The 20,653-nt window shown below is 45.5% G+C and overlaps 1 protein-coding gene across 2 annotated transcripts in view; it reads left to right on the forward strand.

The window, feature by feature from the left end:
- Positions 1-886: 886 nt before the first annotated feature.
- LOC108361663 (PHD finger protein 14-like) overlaps positions 887-20,653 on the forward strand; it is a 34,335-nt gene continuing 14,568 nt past the window's right edge. The window contains exons 1-2 of one of the 2 annotated variants that reach the window (XM_017614353.1): positions 887-942; positions 1,019-2,448. In XM_017614353.1, the coding sequence (XP_017469842.1) occupies positions 1,037-2,416 (1,380 nt within the window). In that variant the 5' untranslated portion in view covers positions 887-942; positions 1,019-1,036 and the 3' untranslated portion in view covers positions 2,417-2,448. Of the gene's footprint in view, positions 2,449-20,653 lie in introns of those variants that run through there. The other variant, XM_017614352.1, reaches the window with a different exon arrangement.

The following is a 20,653-nucleotide window of genomic DNA, read 5'->3' on the forward strand; positions in this document are numbered from 1 at the left end:
CTTTCAATAAAAAGAATAAACAAATATTCGCAAATAAATTGGATTTATTTTATAACTGACAACTAACCTACGCTTTTTGTTCTTTTCTCCATTTTAATTTTGACTCCTTATTACCGCCAACAACTTTATGTGTATACATATTTACAAGTTGTCAAAATTTTGCGTAGCCCCACGAGCTAGGTAAAAACTATGGCATTCGTATTCACAACGAAAAATCTCAAAATTTTTGTTTGGTCTTACCAAATTTTCTCTTTTTAATCAGTTGGCAAAGGCCCTCAGTGGCAGCGCTCCGAGCGTTGAGGTAGTAATTTCATGTCAATTAGTAGAAAAGTTCCATGTTGAAAAAACTTTTTATTATGGCGAGAAAATTTTACATTTCTGCTGTGCCAATTCGTAACTTTTTACTGTTGGAAATTTTTGACAGTTGCTCTGGTTCAAAAGAAGTTGAGCAATTAAAATCAGAAATTATACAAAAACGACTTGTCTTTACTGACATTTATTCTTCTAGAAAAAGCCATGAATTTATTAGACGCCTTAGTAATAAAATCAAACCGGGTTGAAAATTTTCATTCACCTCATAGTTAACAAAAAATAAACAATCCGTAGTACTTTTCTATCAATTCGCAAATACGTTTAATTTAAATCGTTTAGAAAATGCGTCATTTATGTATACCATTTTATGTGGAATTGTTCAATAAATTTCGTTTTACACTATACTTTTTGAAACTATTTGGATTTAATTATTTTTTGTTTCTTAAAAGCAACCCTGTGTGCTTGGAAGCCGTGTATACCAATAATTTCATCCCTAGCATATTCATCCCCGAGGAAGGCAGTCGCCAAATTCACCGAAGGTTGTTTACTGGTTATATTGTGCCAAAAAGGTTGGTTACTGTCTATACTGTGGTTTGAATTCCTATTGTCGATAGTTTGCTAAGCCTACTCGTAATTTTTTTGCCACTGTTTAACATTTTTAATAAAATTTTTGATTAATGTTTATATAAAAAAAATGTCTTTGCAGCGTGTAAGACAACCAAAAATGACCACTCAGGCGCTTTTAGATTTGGATCTTGGAGAAAGTTCATCAGATAGCGATTTCAGAATAGAAGATCATGATAGCGAAGAGGAGGATCCGGATAGTAATGAAGAAAACTCGTCTTCTAACAGCACTGACAACGAAAGTATATCGGATGATTTGTCACCGGAGCAACATAAAATTGATGTTTCCAAGCCCCAAGTCAATGGTTTTAGAGAAATAAGAGCTTTGCAGAAAGTAGACATACATCGATATATAGAGGCCAAAAAAGCAGTAAAACCTATTTGTTGCGTATGCCTGGGGGATCGGAGTGATGACTCAAACGAAATAATAGAATGTGATGGCTGTGGGGTATCTGTACATGAAGGATGCTACGGTGTGAATGACAATTTGAGTATTTCAAGCACAAACTCTACATGTTCGACTGAACCGTGGTTTTGTGAAGCTTGCCGTGCCGGCGTTTCCGAACCAATTTGTGAGCTATGTCCAAATAAAGGTGGAATATACAAAGAAACGGATGTAGGAAAGTGGGTGCATTTAATTTGCGCTTTATATATACCAGGAGTTGCTTTTGGGGAAGTAGACCAACTATCTTCTGTTACTTTATTCGAAATGCCCTACAGCAAGTGGGGAACTAAAGTTTGTAGTCTTTGTGAAACTCCGCGATTTGCACGAACAGGTGTTTGTATTGGATGTGATGCTGGCATGTGTAAGACATATTTCCATGTAACTTGTGCCCAGGTGGCTGGATTTCTAACGGAGGCACATCATGAAGAAGCAGATGCAGCCGATCCTTTTTTTGCTCACTGTAAAGTGCATTCGGAGAAAGAAATGATAAAGCGTCGAAAAAGAAATTACTATAATCTACGGTTAAATATGCAAGAAAAACAGAAAGGAAAAATTTTATTTAAGCATGACGATCCCTGTCCAGCTCAGTTACGTATTAAACGCAAACTCTTAAAATATCAGACAAAGTATTCGAACAACAAGAAGTTGAAACCCGCTCCTTGGGTACCAACTCAAAAAATGTCGCGTCTTTTAACAACTTCTGCTTCGGCATGTAAGCGATTATTGTCAAAGGCAAACATAATGGCCATTGATGTGGAATTGCTTGAACGACAAGAAGCACAGATTGCATCTCTGACGGATATTCGCAAAAAGTGGCACATAGCTCCTGCCTTTAGTGTTGAATTTATTGGTTACTACTTGGATCGTATTTCACGAACAACAGAACTTAAATCAGAGCTTTCAGAAATGATGAAAAATAACCTTAGCCTTTCCCAGGAACAAGATATACTTCGGACTAGTTATGACACCAAACTGGAGAAATATAAAGAGTTGAAGATAAATCAGGTGAGTTTAATATTAAAATCTTTAATTTAATTACAATAATATGAGGGAAAAGAACATCAAAGTACGGTTTAGTTATTTGGACAACGATTTTGGGTTGATGTCCCCAAACGTGTGACCCGAATCAAAAAAAATTGACACACACTTGTAGACAAGAGTATACACTTTATTAAAAAAAATACTATATCTGTGTCCCCAAACGCGTGGCCCGAATCAAAAAAAAATTACACACACTTGTAGACAAGGGTATACACTTTATAAAAAAAATACTATATCTGTGCCCTAATTTTTACCAATCTCGGTTTTAAAAATGTTTTTTTTTTGGAAATTTCCGAGCTGAACTGTCACACACAAAAAATATCCACGAAATATCTCTGCAAAAGGTTTTCAGCTCCTTTTCTTCGGCAACACAGAAAGGAGAGTTCCACAAGTGCAGAATAGCGACTCCTCACCGGGGGAAACATGGAAAAGTGGAGGTGACCCGCCCCTTTTTCCCGATTTCAAGGGTACATAAAATTTTTTGTGCAAACGAATATTGTGATTGCAGTAGGGGACAAGGTGCTAATTTCCAAATCTTAAAATTCCCATAAATTGGTATCGTTGTACAGGTAATTAGAATATTATTGTTATTGTTGTTGTAGCGGCTGCAACAATCGCGCCCACATCGGTTAATTTCTCAATCGTTGTCGTCAAGCTCTATTGGCGGTAGCCCGAGGAGGCGTGCAGCCTCGATGGGGTCTGTCCATAGGGACAGGGGCGTCAGTAGGGTGGGGTTCAGTGGGCCTGCGAAGAGATGCTGTTAGCATTCGTTTAGAACATCTTCGTTTATTCTGCTCAGGTATGAGTTCAACCTGCTGCAGTAACCAGATCGAAGTTGGGCTATTGTGGTCCGAGTCTGATGAGGCAGACGAAGTTCTGTCTCGTCTACGTCTGGTGGTTGTGTGCCCAGAACGGCGGTCACAGGTCAAGAGTCTACATAACTCCACACTGCCTCTCTGCCGCTCAAGGCCTGTCGATAAGCTGTTGGGTCCAGAGGTTGTTTGATAAACCTCTGGACTTCGTCCGTCAGTTCCTAGAGATGCCTCCTGACGTGCCTGGGCAAGGGCTCTTCCGTAAGCAGTTGTCTTTTTGCGGGACCACGTCTGTGGCTCCCAACTAGACACTGCTGCCGAGCATTGTGTTATACTCAACGGAGATCTTATGAGCAAAAGGCATCCTGTCGCTGTCCTGAGGGCCGGGTTTTGGCAAGTCTGCAGCTTCATCCACTACCGGCCGGCGAATTACCTTGTAATTTGCCTGAAACGTGGCTTTGTCTTTGCCCCAGGTGCTGCCGGCTAGCGACTTGAAGACCTTCTTGCATTCCAAAACGTCAAAATACAAAGCATCAAGTATTTCTAAACCTCAATAGATTGTAATGCCAAATGTGCTCAACCACGGGTAGGTGCTAGTTTTCTACTAAGTTGCGCAAGTTAGATTTTTTCTTCTAGTGCTGTTTAGATATTAAATAGACTGATGCTTTGTATTTTGACGTATTGGAATTCACCCATAGTTCGTCCGTTTGAGTCCCTGTGGGAGAGAGGAGGTCTCTATGTCTTCTAGTAGCGTTGAATAGCATTAAGCATTAATTTTAACTTTACCTTTATTATATATTGCAATACATAATTCAAATGTATATACGTGAATGTATATAGGTCAAATGACTGTAATAAATAAATAAATAAATAAATAAATAAATAAATAAATAAATAAATAAATAAATAAATAAATAAATAAATAAATAAATAAATAAATAGCTGACAGTGTCGAACGCCTTAGACAGGTCCAGCTCTACTAGAATGCTTCTCTAACAGGGGCGGTTCCGGTTGAGGCCATGAGTTATCTTGGTATTTATGGCGTTCAGTGCTGTTGTGCTGTGAACTTTACGGAACCCATGCTGATGCGTCGCTGGGGTCAGGTGGTTTGTATAGTGCGGGAGTAGAAGGGCCTCAAGTGGCTTCGCTACCGGGAAAAGGAGAGTTATCAGGCGACAGGTTTCTGCCTTGTTGGACGGTTTCCCCGGTTTAAGTTGTAGGACGACTCTCCCAATTTTCCAGATGTCTGGAATGATGAGAGTGGCCATTGACAGGTTGAGGATCTTGGTTAAATAATCCACACCCGCGGGACCCAAATTTTTCAGCATCAACATACAAATTCCTTCGGGTAGAATGGCTTTGGTGGCTTTCGCTCCGGGTCCGACGAAGTGAGGTCACCAAAGTCTATTTCAACTCTGTCGTCATGCTTCGTCGTTGGTCAATGACTTCACGGTTGACCAAAGCGGCAGTGACAACCCTACGGAATTTACGCTCACATACGTGAACGACGGTTGGTGCGATTAGGGCAGTGAAGGCGCTTTCAGTAACATCCTCGAAGTCTTTCCAGTCAGCTTTGGAAAAGATGACATAGGTGCGGTGATCCGCGGAAGCAAAGTCGGTAGGTTTATCAATCGAGATGACTATGGGCAGATGCTGTGATGCTAGGGTCAGCATAGGTCGCCACGATACGCTGTTTATTAGACCAGCGCTGACTATTGTTAGGTCTGACGAGCTGCAGCAGCTGCCCATAATCCTGGTGAGTGCGTCGACGTTCATTGTGCAGAATGTCGAATCGTCTATCTGCTCAGCCCAGTCTGTTCTCCTACGATCGTTTGACAGGCTTGAGTGCCAAAGATCGTGGTGCGCATTAAAGTCACCTACTACCATACGGTTTTCACCTTGCCGGGCAGCAAGTGACAGGGGGTATGTACACATTAAATATTTCGAGCTCAACATCGCCTGGCCGGATAGCAATGCCCTGACATTCTATGGTGGTGTCCCTGCGGTCTATGTCTGCTTCAATAAGACGATACTGCACGGTGTCTCTTGGACCGCAGCTATCAATATACCATGCCTTCCCATGAAGACGGTTATGTGCTCGATCTTGCTCTGAATTGAGGGAGCTTTATGTGGTTAGGGAGACGTGTAGTTATGCGGGGTGTGAGGGACTTGTGTGGCCTTGCCGCCATTGGCTGTGTGCGCTGCTGTGGAGGTTGCCGCCCTGTGGTGGTAGTGGGCGGCGTCGCAGTTGGGGTTTGCGACCGTGCAGCGCAACACGGGCCATCGAAGCTCCTGGTCAAGTCTCGCGTGGTGCGCAGACCTGAACATGCCCTAAAGTGGCACCAGCCAAGGCAGGTGTCGCACTTGACTGATGTCACATTACGGAATATCCTGGTCTGACATACCGTGCAGATTGTAGGAGGAACCAGGAGTTGTTGGCGGCGGCGTGTGGGTGGTGGTGCGGTTGTGTCTGTTATGTGGCCTGTCGTGGTTGCGGTGTGGTCTATTGTGTTGTTATGTTGTGGTGCTGTGGTGTTTGTGTGGAGCTGCTCAGGTGGAGTGGGGTTAGCCGTGGAGGCTGCTCTGTTTGAGCAGCAGGGGGCCACAAACGATGTGGTCCACTGCCGATGTGTCCGTAGTCCTGAGCAGACTCTCAGGTGACTCCACCCCTCGCAAGCATTGCACTTGACTGAGGTGGAGTTGTGGTGTAGTTGCTGTTGTTTTTGCTGTTATTGTTGTTGTTGTTTTTGTTGTCGTTGTTGTAGCAGCACTACTAAGCCCCGCTTTTTTCGGGTCTACGTGCAATCATTTTCGTCAAGCTCAACTAACGGGAGGCCGAGGAAACGAGCTGTTTCAATGGGTTCGGACCAGAGGGAGAGGGGTGGTAGCTGAGTCGGATTGAGCTGGCATGTAAAGAGGTGGTTGGTGTCGTGGGGGGATCCTTCACATGCCGGGCACTCATTGGGGATATTGGGGTCGAGTCTGGACAGGTANCAGCAGCTGCCCATAATCCTGGTGAGTGCGTCGACGTTCATTGTGCAGAATGTCGAATCGTCTATCTGCTCAGCCCAGTCTGTTCTCCTACGATCGTTTGACAGGCTTGAGTGCCAAAGATCGTGGTGCGCATTAAAGTCACCTACTACCATACGGTTTTCACCTTGCCGGGCAGCAAGTGACAGGGGGTATGTACACATTAAATATTTCGAGCTCAACATCGCCTGGCCGGATAGCAATGCCCTGACATTCTATGGTGGTGTCCCTGCGGTCTATGTCTGCTTCAATAAGACGATACTGCACGGTGTCTCTTGGACCGCAGCTATCAATATACCATGCCTTCCCATGAAGACGGTTATGTGCTCGATCTTGCTCTGAATTGAGGGAGCTTTATGTGGTTAGGGAGACGTGTAGTTATGCGGGGTGTGAGGGACTTGTGTGGCCTTGCCGCCATTGGCTGTGTGCGCTGCTGTGGAGGTTGCCGCCCTGTGGTGGTAGTGGGCGGCGTCGCAGTTGGGGTTTGCGACCGTGCAGCGCAACACGGGCCATCGAAGCTCCTGGTCAAGTCTCGCGTGGTGCGCAGACCTGAACATGCCCTAAAGTGGCACCAGCCAAGGCAGGTGTCGCACTTGACTGATGTCACATTACGGAATATCCTGGTCTGACATACCGTGCAGATTGTAGGAGGAACCAGGAGTTGTTGGCGGCGGCGTGTGGGTGGTGGTGCGGTTGTGTCTGTTATGTGGCCTGTCGTGGTTGCGGTGTGGTCTATTGTGTTGTTATGTTGTGGTGCTGTGGTGTTTGTGTGGAGCTGCTCAGGTGGAGTGGGGTTAGCCGTGGAGGCTGCTCTGTTTGAGCAGCAGGGGGCCACAAACGATGTGGTCCACTGCCGATGTGTCCGTAGTCCTGAGCAGACTCTCAGGTGACTCCACCCCTCGCAAGCATTGCACTTGACTGAGGTGGAGTTGTGGTGTAGTTGCTGTTGTTTTTGCTGTTATTGTTGTTGTTGTTTTTGTTGTCGTTGTTGTAGCAGCACTACTAAGCCCCGCTTTTTTCGGGTCTACGTGCAATCATTTTCGTCAAGCTCAACTAACGGGAGGCCCAGGAAACGAGCTGTTTCAATGGGTTCGGACCAGAGGGAGAGGGGTGTTAGCTGAGTCGGATTGAGCTGGCATGTAAAGAGGTGGTTGGTGTCGTGGGGGGACTCTCCACATGCCGGGCACTCATTGGGGATATTGGGGTCGAGTCTGGACAGGTAGCTGTTGAGGCGGCTACAGTATCCAGACCGTAATTTAGCCAGGGTAACGCGGGTCTCTCTTGGCAGTTGAAGCTCCGTCTCTTCTACAGGTGGTGATTGGGCTCCTACTACGGCATTCATAGGTCGAGAGTCGAGGTAGGTGGTAACTGACTCTATGAATGTCGTTGATGGCTTGTCTGTATGTCGTCGGGTCCAGTGGTTGGTCAACGTATTGTTGGACTGCGTCCTTGTATACGAATAGGTGCCCCCTGACGTGCCTGGGCCGAGGCTCCTCCTGAAGCCAAGGTCTGCTTGGGTGTTCACTTCTGTGACACCCCACCAGAAATTGCTTACACAGCATTTTGTTGTGTTCCCTTACGGGGAGCACTTGGGCCTCGCTGTGTAGGTGGTTCTCAGGCGTCATCAGAAGGCACCCAGTCGCTGTCCGGAGTGCGGCGTTCTGACAAGTCTGTAGCTTCGTCCACTGCGTCCAACTAGTCCCCGGCGTCCAAACTGGCGCAGCATAGTTTAGAACCGGCCGGCCAAATGCCTTGTAAGTTGCCAGCAACGTTTCTTGTTCTTGTTTCCTTGTTGCGGCTCTGTACTTTATTGACAACTGCGGTTGTGTGCGTGGAGTAGGAGAGCAGGCTATCGAAGGTGACCCCTAAAATTTTCGGGTTGTTTACAGTCGGTATTGGTGTGCCATCGACGTGTATACCTAACTCTAGCCTGACCTCCTTCGTCCAGGTGGTGAAGAGGGTCGCCGTTGATTTCGTTGGGGAGAGTGTTAGGCTCCTTGCAGTGAAGAAGCGAGAGATAGTCGTTCACTTTTGAGCAGAGGCCATCAATTCCATTCCCGGACGCCAAAATGTCAGCGTATGAGATCAGGGAAACTCCCTCAGGTGGTTGAGGAGGAGGCCTCGATGTATTCTAGTAGCGTGGAATGGCAGACGGTGTCAAATGCCTTTGACAAGTCCAGCGCTACTAGGACCGTTCTCTCACAGGGGCGGTTTCGATTTAGGCCACGAGTTATTTGGGTGTTTATGGCGATAAGTGCTGTTGTTGTGCTGTGCACTTTGCGGAATGCGTGCTGGTGCTTCGCTGGGGTCAGGTGGCAGGTGAAGTATGGGAGTAGTAGGGACTCAGNCACAGGGGCGGTTTCGATTTAGGCCACGAGTTATTTGGGTGTTTATGGCGATAAGTGCTGTTGTTGTGCTGTGCACTTTGCGGAATGCGTGCTGGTGCTTCGCTGGGGTCAGGTGGCAGGTGAAGTATGGGAGTAGTAGGGACTCAGGTGTCTTCGCGACCGGGGGAAGGAGCGTTATCGGGCGATAAGAGTCTCCTTTGTTGGCGGGCTTTCCCGGTTTCAGCAGTGGGACCACTCTCCCTGATTTCCACACATCAGGAATGATGAGAGTGGCCATGGACAGGTTGAGGACCTCCGTTAGGTAAGCTACTCCCTTAAGCCCTAAATGTTTTAGCATCAGCATACAGATTCCCGATGGCCCCCCTCCACTTCACAGCTGGTGAAAACAAGTGGTGCACTGTTGTTTGGCAGCTTGTGCAGCCTCCTGAATTGCCTACTAAAGTGGGCTGCGGATTTCTTCGGGTCCGACGAAGCGCGACCTTCGAAAGAGATTTCCACTCTGTCGTCGCGCTTCGTTGGGTTAGACAGGGACCCCACGGTTGACCAGAGCTTACTCACACCAGATGTAAAGTTACAGGCCTTCAAGTGCTCCTCCCACTTTTTCCGCTTATGCTGATTTACCAGTTGCCGAATCTCCAAATTATGGTCCCTCAGACGAGGGTCCCCGGGGTCGACCTGGCGTAGGTGGTCACGCTCATTTGCTAGTACAGCTGCTTCTGCCGGGAAATTTTGGCGGACTTCCGCGATACGTCCAGACGGGATGAAGCGAGCCGCTGCGGCAGTGACTACCCTGCGGAACTGGCGTTCGCCAGTATGTATGTTTGTGGGTGTGGGAAGTGCGGCGAAGCTGCTTTCGGTGACTTCTGTGAAGCCGTTTCAATCAGCTTTGTTGAAGTTGGTGTAGGTTCGGTGGTCAGCGGGAGCAAAGTCGGTGGGCTTAATGATCGAGATGATTATGGGTAGATGGTCTGATGCTAGTGCATAGGTCGCCATGAAATGCTATTGATCAAACCAGCGCTAGCAATTGTGAGGTCTGGCGAGCTGCTGCAGCTACCCATAATCCTGGTGGGGGCGTCGTCGTTCATGGTGCAGAAAGTCGAATCGTCTATCTGCTCAGCCAAAAGGTTTCCCCTACGATCATTGGCCAGGCTTGAGTGCCAGAGATCGTGGTGCGCGTTGAAGTCACCTACTACCATTCGGTTTTCACCTCTGAGTAGTGAACCTATATCAGGGTGATATCCTGCCGGGCAGCAGGTGACAGGGGGTATATAGACGCTGAATATTTCGAGCTCGACATCGCCTGACCGGACAGCTATGCCCTGACATTCTAGGGTGTTGTCCCTCGGGTCGATGTCTTCTTCGATAAGCCGATACTGCACTGTGTGGTGTTGGATGAACGTTATTCCGCCACCATTATCTCGGTCGCGATCTTTACGGAGCACATTGTAGGCGGCGCAACCGAATAGAGTTGAGTTGCTGTGCAACTTCGTTTCTTGAACCGCAGCTATCAATATGGGAGGTTTGCTGCTGCCCAGAGGAGCTTCTCGGAGCCGTGCAGGCTCTTCGGGTGTTGGGTGCGTTGCGCGAGCGGGTAGCCGTGGAGGCTGATTGTGCCGTTTGGCTTGAGCAGCAGGGAGCCACATAGCTTGTGGTCCACTCCCGATGAGACCTAAGGCCAGAGCAGGTTCTTAGGTGACTCCATCCGTTGCATGAATTGCACCTAACCGAAGTGGAGTTTGGATGGAGTCGATTCTGGCAAACACAGCAGAAATACGTTTCTGGTCCGGGGTTGGGCTCTACGCCCGCCCGGAGAAGAAGGATGCGGAGCAATCCGGCTGCAAGGAGTTGCTCCATGGACGAACAATGATTGAGGGGTATCGCCGATCTAAGCGGGGTTAGGTCGCCGAAACAACAGCCCTTGGTAAGGCGTACTCAGACAGACGCATGGCAACCAAGATTTTGGAAAGCAACGGTGGTCAGGATGTTTCTCAGTTATCTGAGATGCGAGCGCACCTCATTCAGCTCCTAAGAGACAGAGGTCTCAAGAGGGAGTAAACTCGGGGCAAAGAGACCAAGGAATGGGTGTCATTGATATGGATCAAACGGATATGTCTCCACGCACATTCCTCCAAGGAGCGAATGGGAGAATGGCAGTCTCTGGAACAGTGGTCCAATAAACATATTCACGGACGGATTGAAGCTGGACGGTAGAGTGGGAGGAGGGTCTACTCTCGGGAACTCTCGATAGATCTTATGTTCAGACTGTCGGACTTCTGCAGCGTCTTTCTACCAGAGGTGGCCGCTATAAAAGAGGCAGCCGATTGGCTACGCACCCACCTCTTGCCAACTAAGAGGGTAAATATCCGCTCTGATAGCCAAGCAGCAATCAAAGTGCTGGGATCGCTTATGGTATGATCGAAATTGGTCGGGAAATGCCTGATATCTCTCTCAAGTGCCTCGGAGTACTTCCAAATTAAGTCGATTTGGGTTCCGGGACACAGTGACATCACTGGAAATTGCAGGGCTGATGAATCGGGTACGCAAGGCACGCTGGGGACATCATCTCGGAAAGGGAGGGTTAAAGAGTTCCGTTGGCAACCTGTGACCTGCTTCTGGACAGATGGGCTCACATTCGTCTGGGCATATCGGAGGATTAAGATTCAAATGATCCCAATTTTCAATCCATTCATTCAAACAAGCAACCTAATTTTTTAATTTAAAACGATTTCAAGACTTGATACGTGATTTGGATCTCAGTAAAAGACTGGCAGAACTTATGGCTTCCCGGTTTCATGATTAGAATTTATTGGAAAAAAATACCAAAATATCCGCATACAGAAAGCGACATACGGAATTTTTAAGTTTGTTTCTCAAGATGGCAATATAGCATTTTGCAGCTGAAGATCGAATATGAAACATCTGACTGGCGGTTGTTCATAGATTCGTCGAAGGTTAGTTTAAAAGCTGTACTGTTACACAATGGGAACAAATGCCCTTCCCTTCCGGGAAGCTATATATGCATATAAGTAACAGTTTTGATATACTAAATTTTGTTGTTTTATTTGTGAGTTGGATAGTTGAGATAAGAAAGAGCACTATTTTAAAAAGGTGTGGCCTAAGCGAAATCAAGAACGATGGAATACAAGATTGCGCCGATTGCAGCAGAATTCGTGAGAGTAATTTTGGCGTTACGTCGCCGTNTTAAGATTCTGTAACCAGTTAGCGACAAGTTTCGGATCGATATATCGCGCTTGTTGACGTAAAAATGTTTCATATCATACGTCAACAAAACCGATACCGATTCGAAAATTGTCGCTAACTAGTTATAGAATCTGTCGCTAACTGGTTACAGAATCTACCTACAAAAAGATATCGTCCGATTCAGCTGGAACAAAAATGCTTCAAACAAGTAAGAGTTTCTCTGTATTTTATGGCCTCGAACCGACATATATACATCTTTCATTTGAATCAGTATTAAAAACTCTATTGGCTCCTACATTCGGGTTTTGATAGGCGAGTCTCCCCTGAACCGTTTTTTCCATATTTATGGCCTATGTGCGCTTTTATTCGAAACCTAAATGTTTCGGTACGGAGTATCGAGAGCATTGGATACTTAGAAGTATTGACTCAGCACATCACTTCTGCTGTCATCTCGACTGTGACGTCAGCAAAACAGCTGATTCTGTCAAATTCACTGAGTGCCGATTAGCGGTATTGCCATCGGCGCCACCTTCCGTGAAGCGAAATGCTCTTACACCAGGCCAACGAAATGTTCTACATGCTCCTGATGTATTGCTACCTCCACTGCACATCAAACTCGGACTAATGAAAAACTTGTTTTCGTTACTTAAAACAAATTCCCAAAAATCAGCGATGCCCAAATCAAAGAGGGCATATTTGCTGGGCCACAAATTAGAGATCTATTGGCTGATGAACAGTTTGAAGAAAAACTTAAGTGATCGAAAAATCCGCATAGACATGTTTTCGAAATGTTAATAATTTTCTTGGAAACCACAAAGCCGAAATCTATGAAGAGTTGGTCAGTAATTTTCTAACAGCCTATAGGAATAATAATAATAATAATAGACTGGCGCTTACACATGTGTTTGGCCGAGCTTCTCCTCCGATTTGTGACGTGCGCCTTGATGTTGTCACATAAAGGGGGGGGTCCACCAGTTGTACGACGACTCCGAACGGCGATTTTGTTTTTACGAGAAGCTGTTTTTCAAGCCTATAGGAACTACTAGGTACTAGGGAAAATGGAGCCCAAATAGGTCTGCTGACTACTGTTGGACGCTGAAAAGAGATGTACCTGATGCTAAAATTCCCGAAAATCCTATATAAAATTAAGGGAACATTTATTTTTCTTCACTAAATACAGTTTTATAGCGTATTTCATTAAATTTTACTTAAATACAGTTGCAAAAAAAACTGAGGGCGCCGGAATTATTTTAATAATGTGGATTAGTTAGTTAGGGCAGGCCTCCCCAAAGTGGGTGACGCGGCACCCTGGGGTGCCGGTAGTGGCTAGATTATACTAGTGATGCGGCAAATTCTTTAGATTTTCCATACACAACGCTAGCGGTTTAATCAAACTTCAACATGGCGGCCAGGAAATCAAAAAAAAATTTGATTTTTATTAAAATTACCTTCAGCGGCTCGTCAGCTTGCAGCAAAGGGATATTTCGCTATTAAGCATAGTTCCCCAGTACGTTTTGTCAAATAGCGGAAAACGTACACTTTTCACAACCACTTTCGGTACTTTTGTAGACCTAATCCGCGTTTCATCCACTTTTCTTACCGTTTTCGGATTAATGTTCCGATTTTTTGTTGGCTGGGCAGTTCTCGTAACAAGCGCAGCAGTTTCGCGCACGTGTGTATTCTACTTATTCTTTGGAACTTCACAATCACACTGTCAAAGAGCGAATCAACATGATTTAAAGCTATCGACAAATTTGTACAAAACAATGGTTTGAAAAGGAGGAAGTGTGCGGATACTTGAGGTGGTTGGAAAAACGAAAGGAGCGATGTTTAGGATGAAGCAAGAGGCAGAAAACGCCACGAGAAGTCACTGTATGATCCCTCGGTATTTCCTGGCGACTAGGAAGATGCCGCCACTAAATTTAAAACCCGAATTGGATGACGCTGCGAAGATAATAGAGGCGTGCGAAATTAAAATACATCTCTGGTTTTTTAAACAAAGTACTATGTACGTATGTAACTTCGAAGTTAACGCTAAGAAAATTGATAGCAGCCGGTTTCAGTAGCAGTTTCCATATAAAATTCAAAAAAGTAAAATCATTTTTCACTTAAATTGCTTTCGTGAAATTGGCTGTAAAAATTATATTCATAGCGCTAACGCGCATTACCAGCGTTAACTTGGAAGGTTTGGAAAAAAAACATTGTCGAATAATTTCCCAACATTGACTCTGAGGATGGCTTCAGTTGGCACGATTTTGTATTTTGTATTTAATATTTAATATTTACATTTTAAATCTAAATCTAATTATAAGACTGTTAAATCTTTGTTGCAATATAAGTCTAAGACTGTAAAAAATAAATAAATAAATAAATAAATAAAATAAATAAATCTCTGAGAACAAGATCGTATGCTGTTGATAGTTTTAAAATATTTTAAATAGATTCGGCTCACAAACGCCTCTTTAGACAGTCGGAAGTTTTTAATAAATCTGTAGACAAATTCCTTAAATATATTTTATGTCAAAATATATTCGAAAGACTACACTTAAACCCTCTTAAACATTTTCTACTCCTGGCCAGTTTACCAAGCTCTCATCCTTTGACGAATCGTTGAACCAGAACTCCGTTGTACTAATTTTACCCAGGTTTTATAAACTCGTTTCTTTTTTATCTCATTTTAATTTGCACAAATTTACATACGATCATTTACGTTCATATATGTACGTTCTCTGATAATACCAAATGAAAATTCGTTAGATCAGCACTTTCGACCACAGTCGAAGATCAAATGCAACTCATAATAGGGGCCTTACTTTTACATTTCTATGTGAGACTGCATTTTCAACAAATGCTTACATAAAGAAGTAATTTTCAAGCAAAAAAACAAAACCGATGTCAATTCCCATCTAAGAATTTAAGATTATCGTTAATCTATTCATGATCCAATGATCGGATTTAAACCACATTAGACCACCTGTCAGGTAACAGCTTTCATTTAAAAAAGAAGTATAGTAGTCGGTTAACGTGGTCCAAAGTTATGCAGTAACATACATAGAAAAAAATAATATAAAAATACTCCGACGAATTGATAACCTTCCTTTTGTGAAGTCAGTTAAAAACAAATACACCATCAAGCTTTCAGCGTCAAATGATTTCAGGGTAAAATTGTCAAAGCTCCCAATAAACTTAAAGGAAATAATGAAAACATCAAAACAATTTCAGTCCTCACGGTAAAGCTAAAGGAGCATAAAGTTTGCATTGTGTTTTCTTGTTTTCGTAGACATTTGAAGAGTAGGGGTGCCGCGAAATTTTTTTAGCACAACAAGGGTACCGAGGTGAAAAAAGTTTGGGAACCCCTGAGTTAGGGGATATACATACTTTAAATATTTCGACAAGACGATACTGCACGGTGTGGTGCGTAATGAACGCTAGGCCACCACCGTTATCTTGCTCGCGATCTCAACGGTGCACGTTGTATCCGGTTGAATAGCCATGCAGCTTCGTCTCTTGGACAGCAGCTATTAATATTCCGTGCCGACCAATGAAGACTGCTATCTCCTTGATCTTGCTCTGAAGTCCATTACAGTTAAATCGTTAAATCTTCGTGCGCCAGGGAGACTTATTGGAATGTGAGGTGTGTTGCCGGGCCGCCACATGCTGTGCCTGCTGCTGCAAAGGCGGTTGTCTGTGGTGGTAGTGGGCGGCGTCACAGTTGGTATTTATTTATTTATTTGTTTATGAAGTCTATCAACAGGATGTTCTTACAGACTTTACATATTAGAAAAAATTACATATTATAAAATATTATTGAGATTACTTAAATAAGATTCAAGCCGATTTCGGAATATACCCTTTGGCATAGAGAGATCAAGGTCTAGAGAACTAGAAATCGTATTGATTTCTTGCAAAGTTCTATTTAAGGGAGCATTTCGGCTGTAAAGAGTTTTGCTAATAGCGACTCTAAACAAATCAGTATGCCGCAAAATTCTGCTAGCAACATTGAAGGAAAATGAAGGAAATGGACAGGAAAATTCTTCAGTTTTGCAACGGCATTAAGTTAATTAATTGACAACGTGAAAAATAGGATGGGACAGGGTCGGAGAAGTTAAGCGATCTTAAGGCGTGTTGGATAAACACGCGCTGGACTGACTCAATCCTGTTTATGTGGGCTTGGTAATAAGGTCTCCAAATAAAGGCAGCGTACTCTAATCTTGACCGAACAATTGCAGAGTATAAGCCTTTGTGAGTATAGGGATTCAGAAATGCAGTACTGTTGCGTCTTAGAAAAGCAAGCATCGAAAATGAATTAGCTACAATATAATTTACATGCGTAATGAAAGTAATTTCGAATCGAAAAATACTCCTAGGTCCTTAACTACGTTGAGAGACTTAAATCTAGTATCAGAAATACGGTATGATGTGGGTAGCGCTGTAGATTGTTTTGAAAACGTGATTTGGTTACATTTGTTAATGTTAATAAATAAGCGATTCTTAACACACCACAAAAATAATCTGTCAAGATCAGCGTGAAGTAGAAGCGCGTCATTATTAGATGTGAGTCAAACCACGCCAACTGTGTCAATGAATGAATTTTCATTGATTTTCTGGAAAGTGAAGACAATTGTGGGAATCTGTAGATAATTATTGAACAAAAATACACTTTGGACGGTTTTTCGAAATTGCACTTCGTTTTTGTTGTTTTTGGTATTATACGAATATTGCAATTCTTGAGAAAAAAATTCCTAACTCGCGACCCTTTTGATGAAATTTGTTGAAATTTTTTTTGAGAGTTGCTGAAGCTTTTCCCTTTACAATAGAAAGATTTGCAGAATAACATTTGCAATACAATTACTTCTATAATAACAATAATTTAAACAATTGCAATTATTTATATATTCTAAGCCTGCGATTGCAGTGAAATTTTGTCACAATATACTCTAAAGTCTTGTTTTTAAGTTCCAAAAAGAAAAACGGTATGTCAGACCAGGATAGTCCGTAATTGACATCAGTCAAGTGCAACACCTGCCTTGGCTGGTGCCACTTTAGACCTGAGTCTGCGTACCACGCGAGATTGGACTGGGAACTTCGAGGGCCCGTGTTGCGCTGCTCGGTCGCAGACCCCAATTGCGACGCCCCCCGCCACCACCACAGGGCGACAATCACCACAGCAGCACACACAGCCAACGGCGGCAAGAACATACACTTCACTTACACCCCACATCACGACACGTCTCCCGAACCACATGAAGCTCCTTCAATTTAACTGCAACGGGCTACAGAGCAAGATTGAGGAGATAACCGTCTTCATGTGTCGGCATGGTATATTGATAGCTGCGGTCCAAGAGACGAAGTTGCACAGCAATTCAACTTTGTTGAATTGCGCCGGGTACAACGTGCACCGTCGAGATCGCGAGCGAGATAATGGTGGTGGCTTAGCGTTCATCACGCACCACACCGTGCAGTATCGTCTTATCGAAGCAGACATCGACCGCAGGGATACCACCCTAGAATGTCAGGGCATCGCTATCCGGTCAGGCGATGTCGAGCTCGAAATATTTAACATATACATACCCCCTGTCACCTGCTGCCCGGCAGGATATCACCCTGATATAGGTGCGCTCCTCAGAGGTGAAAACCGTATGGTAGTAGGTGACTTTAATGCGCACCACGATCTTTGGCACTCAAGCCTGTCAAACGATCGTAGGGGAACAGACTTGGCTGAGCAGATAGACGATTCGACATTCTGCACAATGAACGACGACGCACCCACCAGGATTATGGGTAACTGCAGTAGCTCGCCAGACATCACAATAGTCAGCGCTGGTCTGATAAACAGCATAACGTGGCGACCTATGCTGACTCTAGCATCAGACCATCTACCCATAGTCATCTCGATTGATAAACCAACCGACTTTGCCTCCGCCAAACACCGGACCTATATCAACTTTTCTAAAGCTGATTGGAAAGGTTACGCGGAGTTTACCGAAAACACCTTCGCAGCGCTCCCCACACCAACCGACGTCCATCTCGGTGAACGTAAGTTCCGCAGGGCTATCACTGCTGCTGCAGCTCGCTTCATACCGGCAGGATGCATATCGGACCCACGTCCAAACTTCCCTGCCGAAGCGGCTGTTCTAGCTGACGAGCGTGATAGCCTTCGTCAGGCCGATCCCGGAGATCCCCGTATCAGGGATCTCAACGCGGAGATTCGGCAACTAGTAAACGTACATAAGCGGAAGAAGTGGGAGGAGCATCTGAAGACTTGCAATTTCACCTCTGGTGTGAGCAAGCTTTGGTCAACCGTGAGGTCATTGTCTAATCCGACGAAGCACGACGACAGAGTCGAAATTTCCTTCGGCGACCATGCTTCGTCGGACCCGGAGAGATGCGCGAGCTATTTTAGCCGGCAGTTCATACTGCATCCTCCGGTGGACAAAGCCAAGCGTCGAGTGACCAGAAGGCTGCACAAACTGCCAACAACTTGTGCCCCCCTTGCTTTCACTTGCGGTGAAGTTCAGGTGGCCATCGGGAAGGCGAAAGCCTCCAAAGCCATGGGTCCCGACGGAATATGCATGCTGATGCTGAAAAATTTGGGTCCTGCGGGGGTAGCGTACCTAACGGAGGTCCTCAACTTGTCAATGGCCACTCTCATCATCCCAGACATCTGGAAGGTGGGGAGAGTGGTCCCACTGCTCAAACCGGGGAAACCTGCCAACAAAGGAGATTCGTATCGTCCGATTACACTCCTTTCCCCGGTAGCGAAGACACTCGAGGCCTTGCTACTCCCGTACTTCACAAACCACCTGACCCCAGCGAAGCATCAGCATGGTTTCCGTAAAGTGCACAGTACAACAACAGCACTTAACGCCATAAACACTCAGATAACTCGTGGCCTTAACCGTAACCGTCCCTGTGAGAGAACGATTCTAGTAGCGTTGGACTTGTCAAAGGCGTTTGACACCGTCTGCCATTCCACGCTACTAGAAGATATAGAGGCCTCCTCTCTCCCACAGAGGCTCAAACGGTGGTCGGCAAATTATCTAAGTGGTCGACATTCGTCGGTAATGTTTAGAGACAAAACGAGTAAGCAGCGAAAAATAAAACAGGGGGTTCCTCAGGGTGGTGTCCTTTCCCCGCTACTGTTTAACTTTTACATTTCAAAGCTCCCTCAACCACCAGAGGGAGTCTCGATTGTCTCCTATGCCGACGATTGCTCGATTATGGCGACTGGGAATGGAATTGATGACCTGTGTTCGAAAGTAAACGGCTATCTCTCCGAACTTTCTCGCTTCTTCACTGCAAAGTGTCTAGCCCTCTCCCCTACGAAATCCTCCGCGACCCTGTTCACAACCTGGACGAAGGAGGTCAGGCTACCGCTGGGGATTCACGTCGATGACACACCAATTCCGACGGTGAATAACCCCAAAATACTCGGAGTAACATTCGACAGCCTGCTCTCCTTCTCTGCGCACTCAACCGCTATTGTCAATAAAGTACAGAGCCGCAACAAGGTCCTCAAGTCGCTAGCCGGCAGTACTTGGGGCAAAGACAAAGAAACGTTGCTGGCAACATACAAGGCAATAGGCCGGCCGGTTTTGAACTACGCAGCGCCAGTGTGGTCGCCAGGGACTAGTAGGACGCAGTGGACGAAGCTACAGACTGTACAGAACACCGCACTCAGGACAGCGACAGGATGCCTCTTGATGTCGCCTGAACACCACCTGCACGGCGAGGCGCAAATGCTCCCTGTAAAGGAGCACAATATAATGCTCTGCAAGCAGTTCCTGATCGGGAGCCACAGAAGTGGCCACCCAAGCAGACAGCTGCTTGCAGAGGAGCCCTCGCCTAGGCACGTCAGGAGGCATCTATATGAACTGACGGACGAAGTCCAGAGGTTCATTAAGCAACCTCTGGACCCGACAGCTTACAGACAGGCCCTGAACGGCATTCACAGGGACTCAGTCTCGAGTTATGTAGACTCTAGACCTGTGAATGCCGTTCTAGGCATACCACCCCCGGACATAGACGAGACGGAGCTTCATCTGCCTCGGGAGACACGCACAACACTCGCACAACTTCGCTCCGGCTACTGCAGCAGGTTGAACTCCTACTTGAGTAGGTTGAATGAGGATGTGCCGAATGAGTGTCCGGCATGCGGAGAGACCCCACATGACTCGAAACATCTCTTCGCATGCCCGGAAAACCCGACAACCCTAACGGCCTTGTCCCTGTGGACAAATCCCACAGAAGCTGCACGCTTCCTAGGGTTGCCGTTAGTGGAACTTGACGACAACGACTAAAATACCAACCGTCCTGGGCGGGGTTGTTGTAGCCGCTACAACAACAACAACAACAACAAGAACAACGGGCCCAATATACTAACTTGCGGAACTCCAGAGGTGAGCAAAAAGGTCTTCGAAGAAGCGCCATCAAGAACAACAGAACTAGTTCTGTGTGATAGATAGATCTTTATCCACTGAAGCATGCACGAGTGAAAACCAAGCTGCGAAAGTTCACTAATTAAAATCGTGTGCGAAATTCTATCAAAGGCCTTGGAAAAATCCGTGTATATTGTATCCATTTGATACCCTGCTAGGTAACTTTTAATACTTATTCTTCTTTTTTGGCGCTGTAGCGATTTTGGCCGAGTTCAGTAAAGCACGCCAGTCGTTTCTCTTCTGTGCCAACTGACGCCAATTGGAAACGCCAAGTGAAGCCAAGTCCTTCTCCACCTGATCTTTCCATCGCAGTGGGGGCCTCCCTCTTCCTCTGCTACCACCAGCGGGTTCCGAGTTGAATACTTTCAGATCTGGAGCGTGGGTTTCTATTCGAACGACATG

This window comes from Rhagoletis zephyria, unplaced genomic scaffold, assembly GCF_001687245.7.
Source record: "Rhagoletis zephyria isolate East Lansing unplaced genomic scaffold, Rhagoletis_zephyria_1.1 Rzeph_scaffold_00812, whole genome shotgun sequence".
NCBI classification, from domain to species: Eukaryota; Metazoa; Arthropoda; class Insecta; order Diptera; family Tephritidae; genus Rhagoletis; species Rhagoletis zephyria.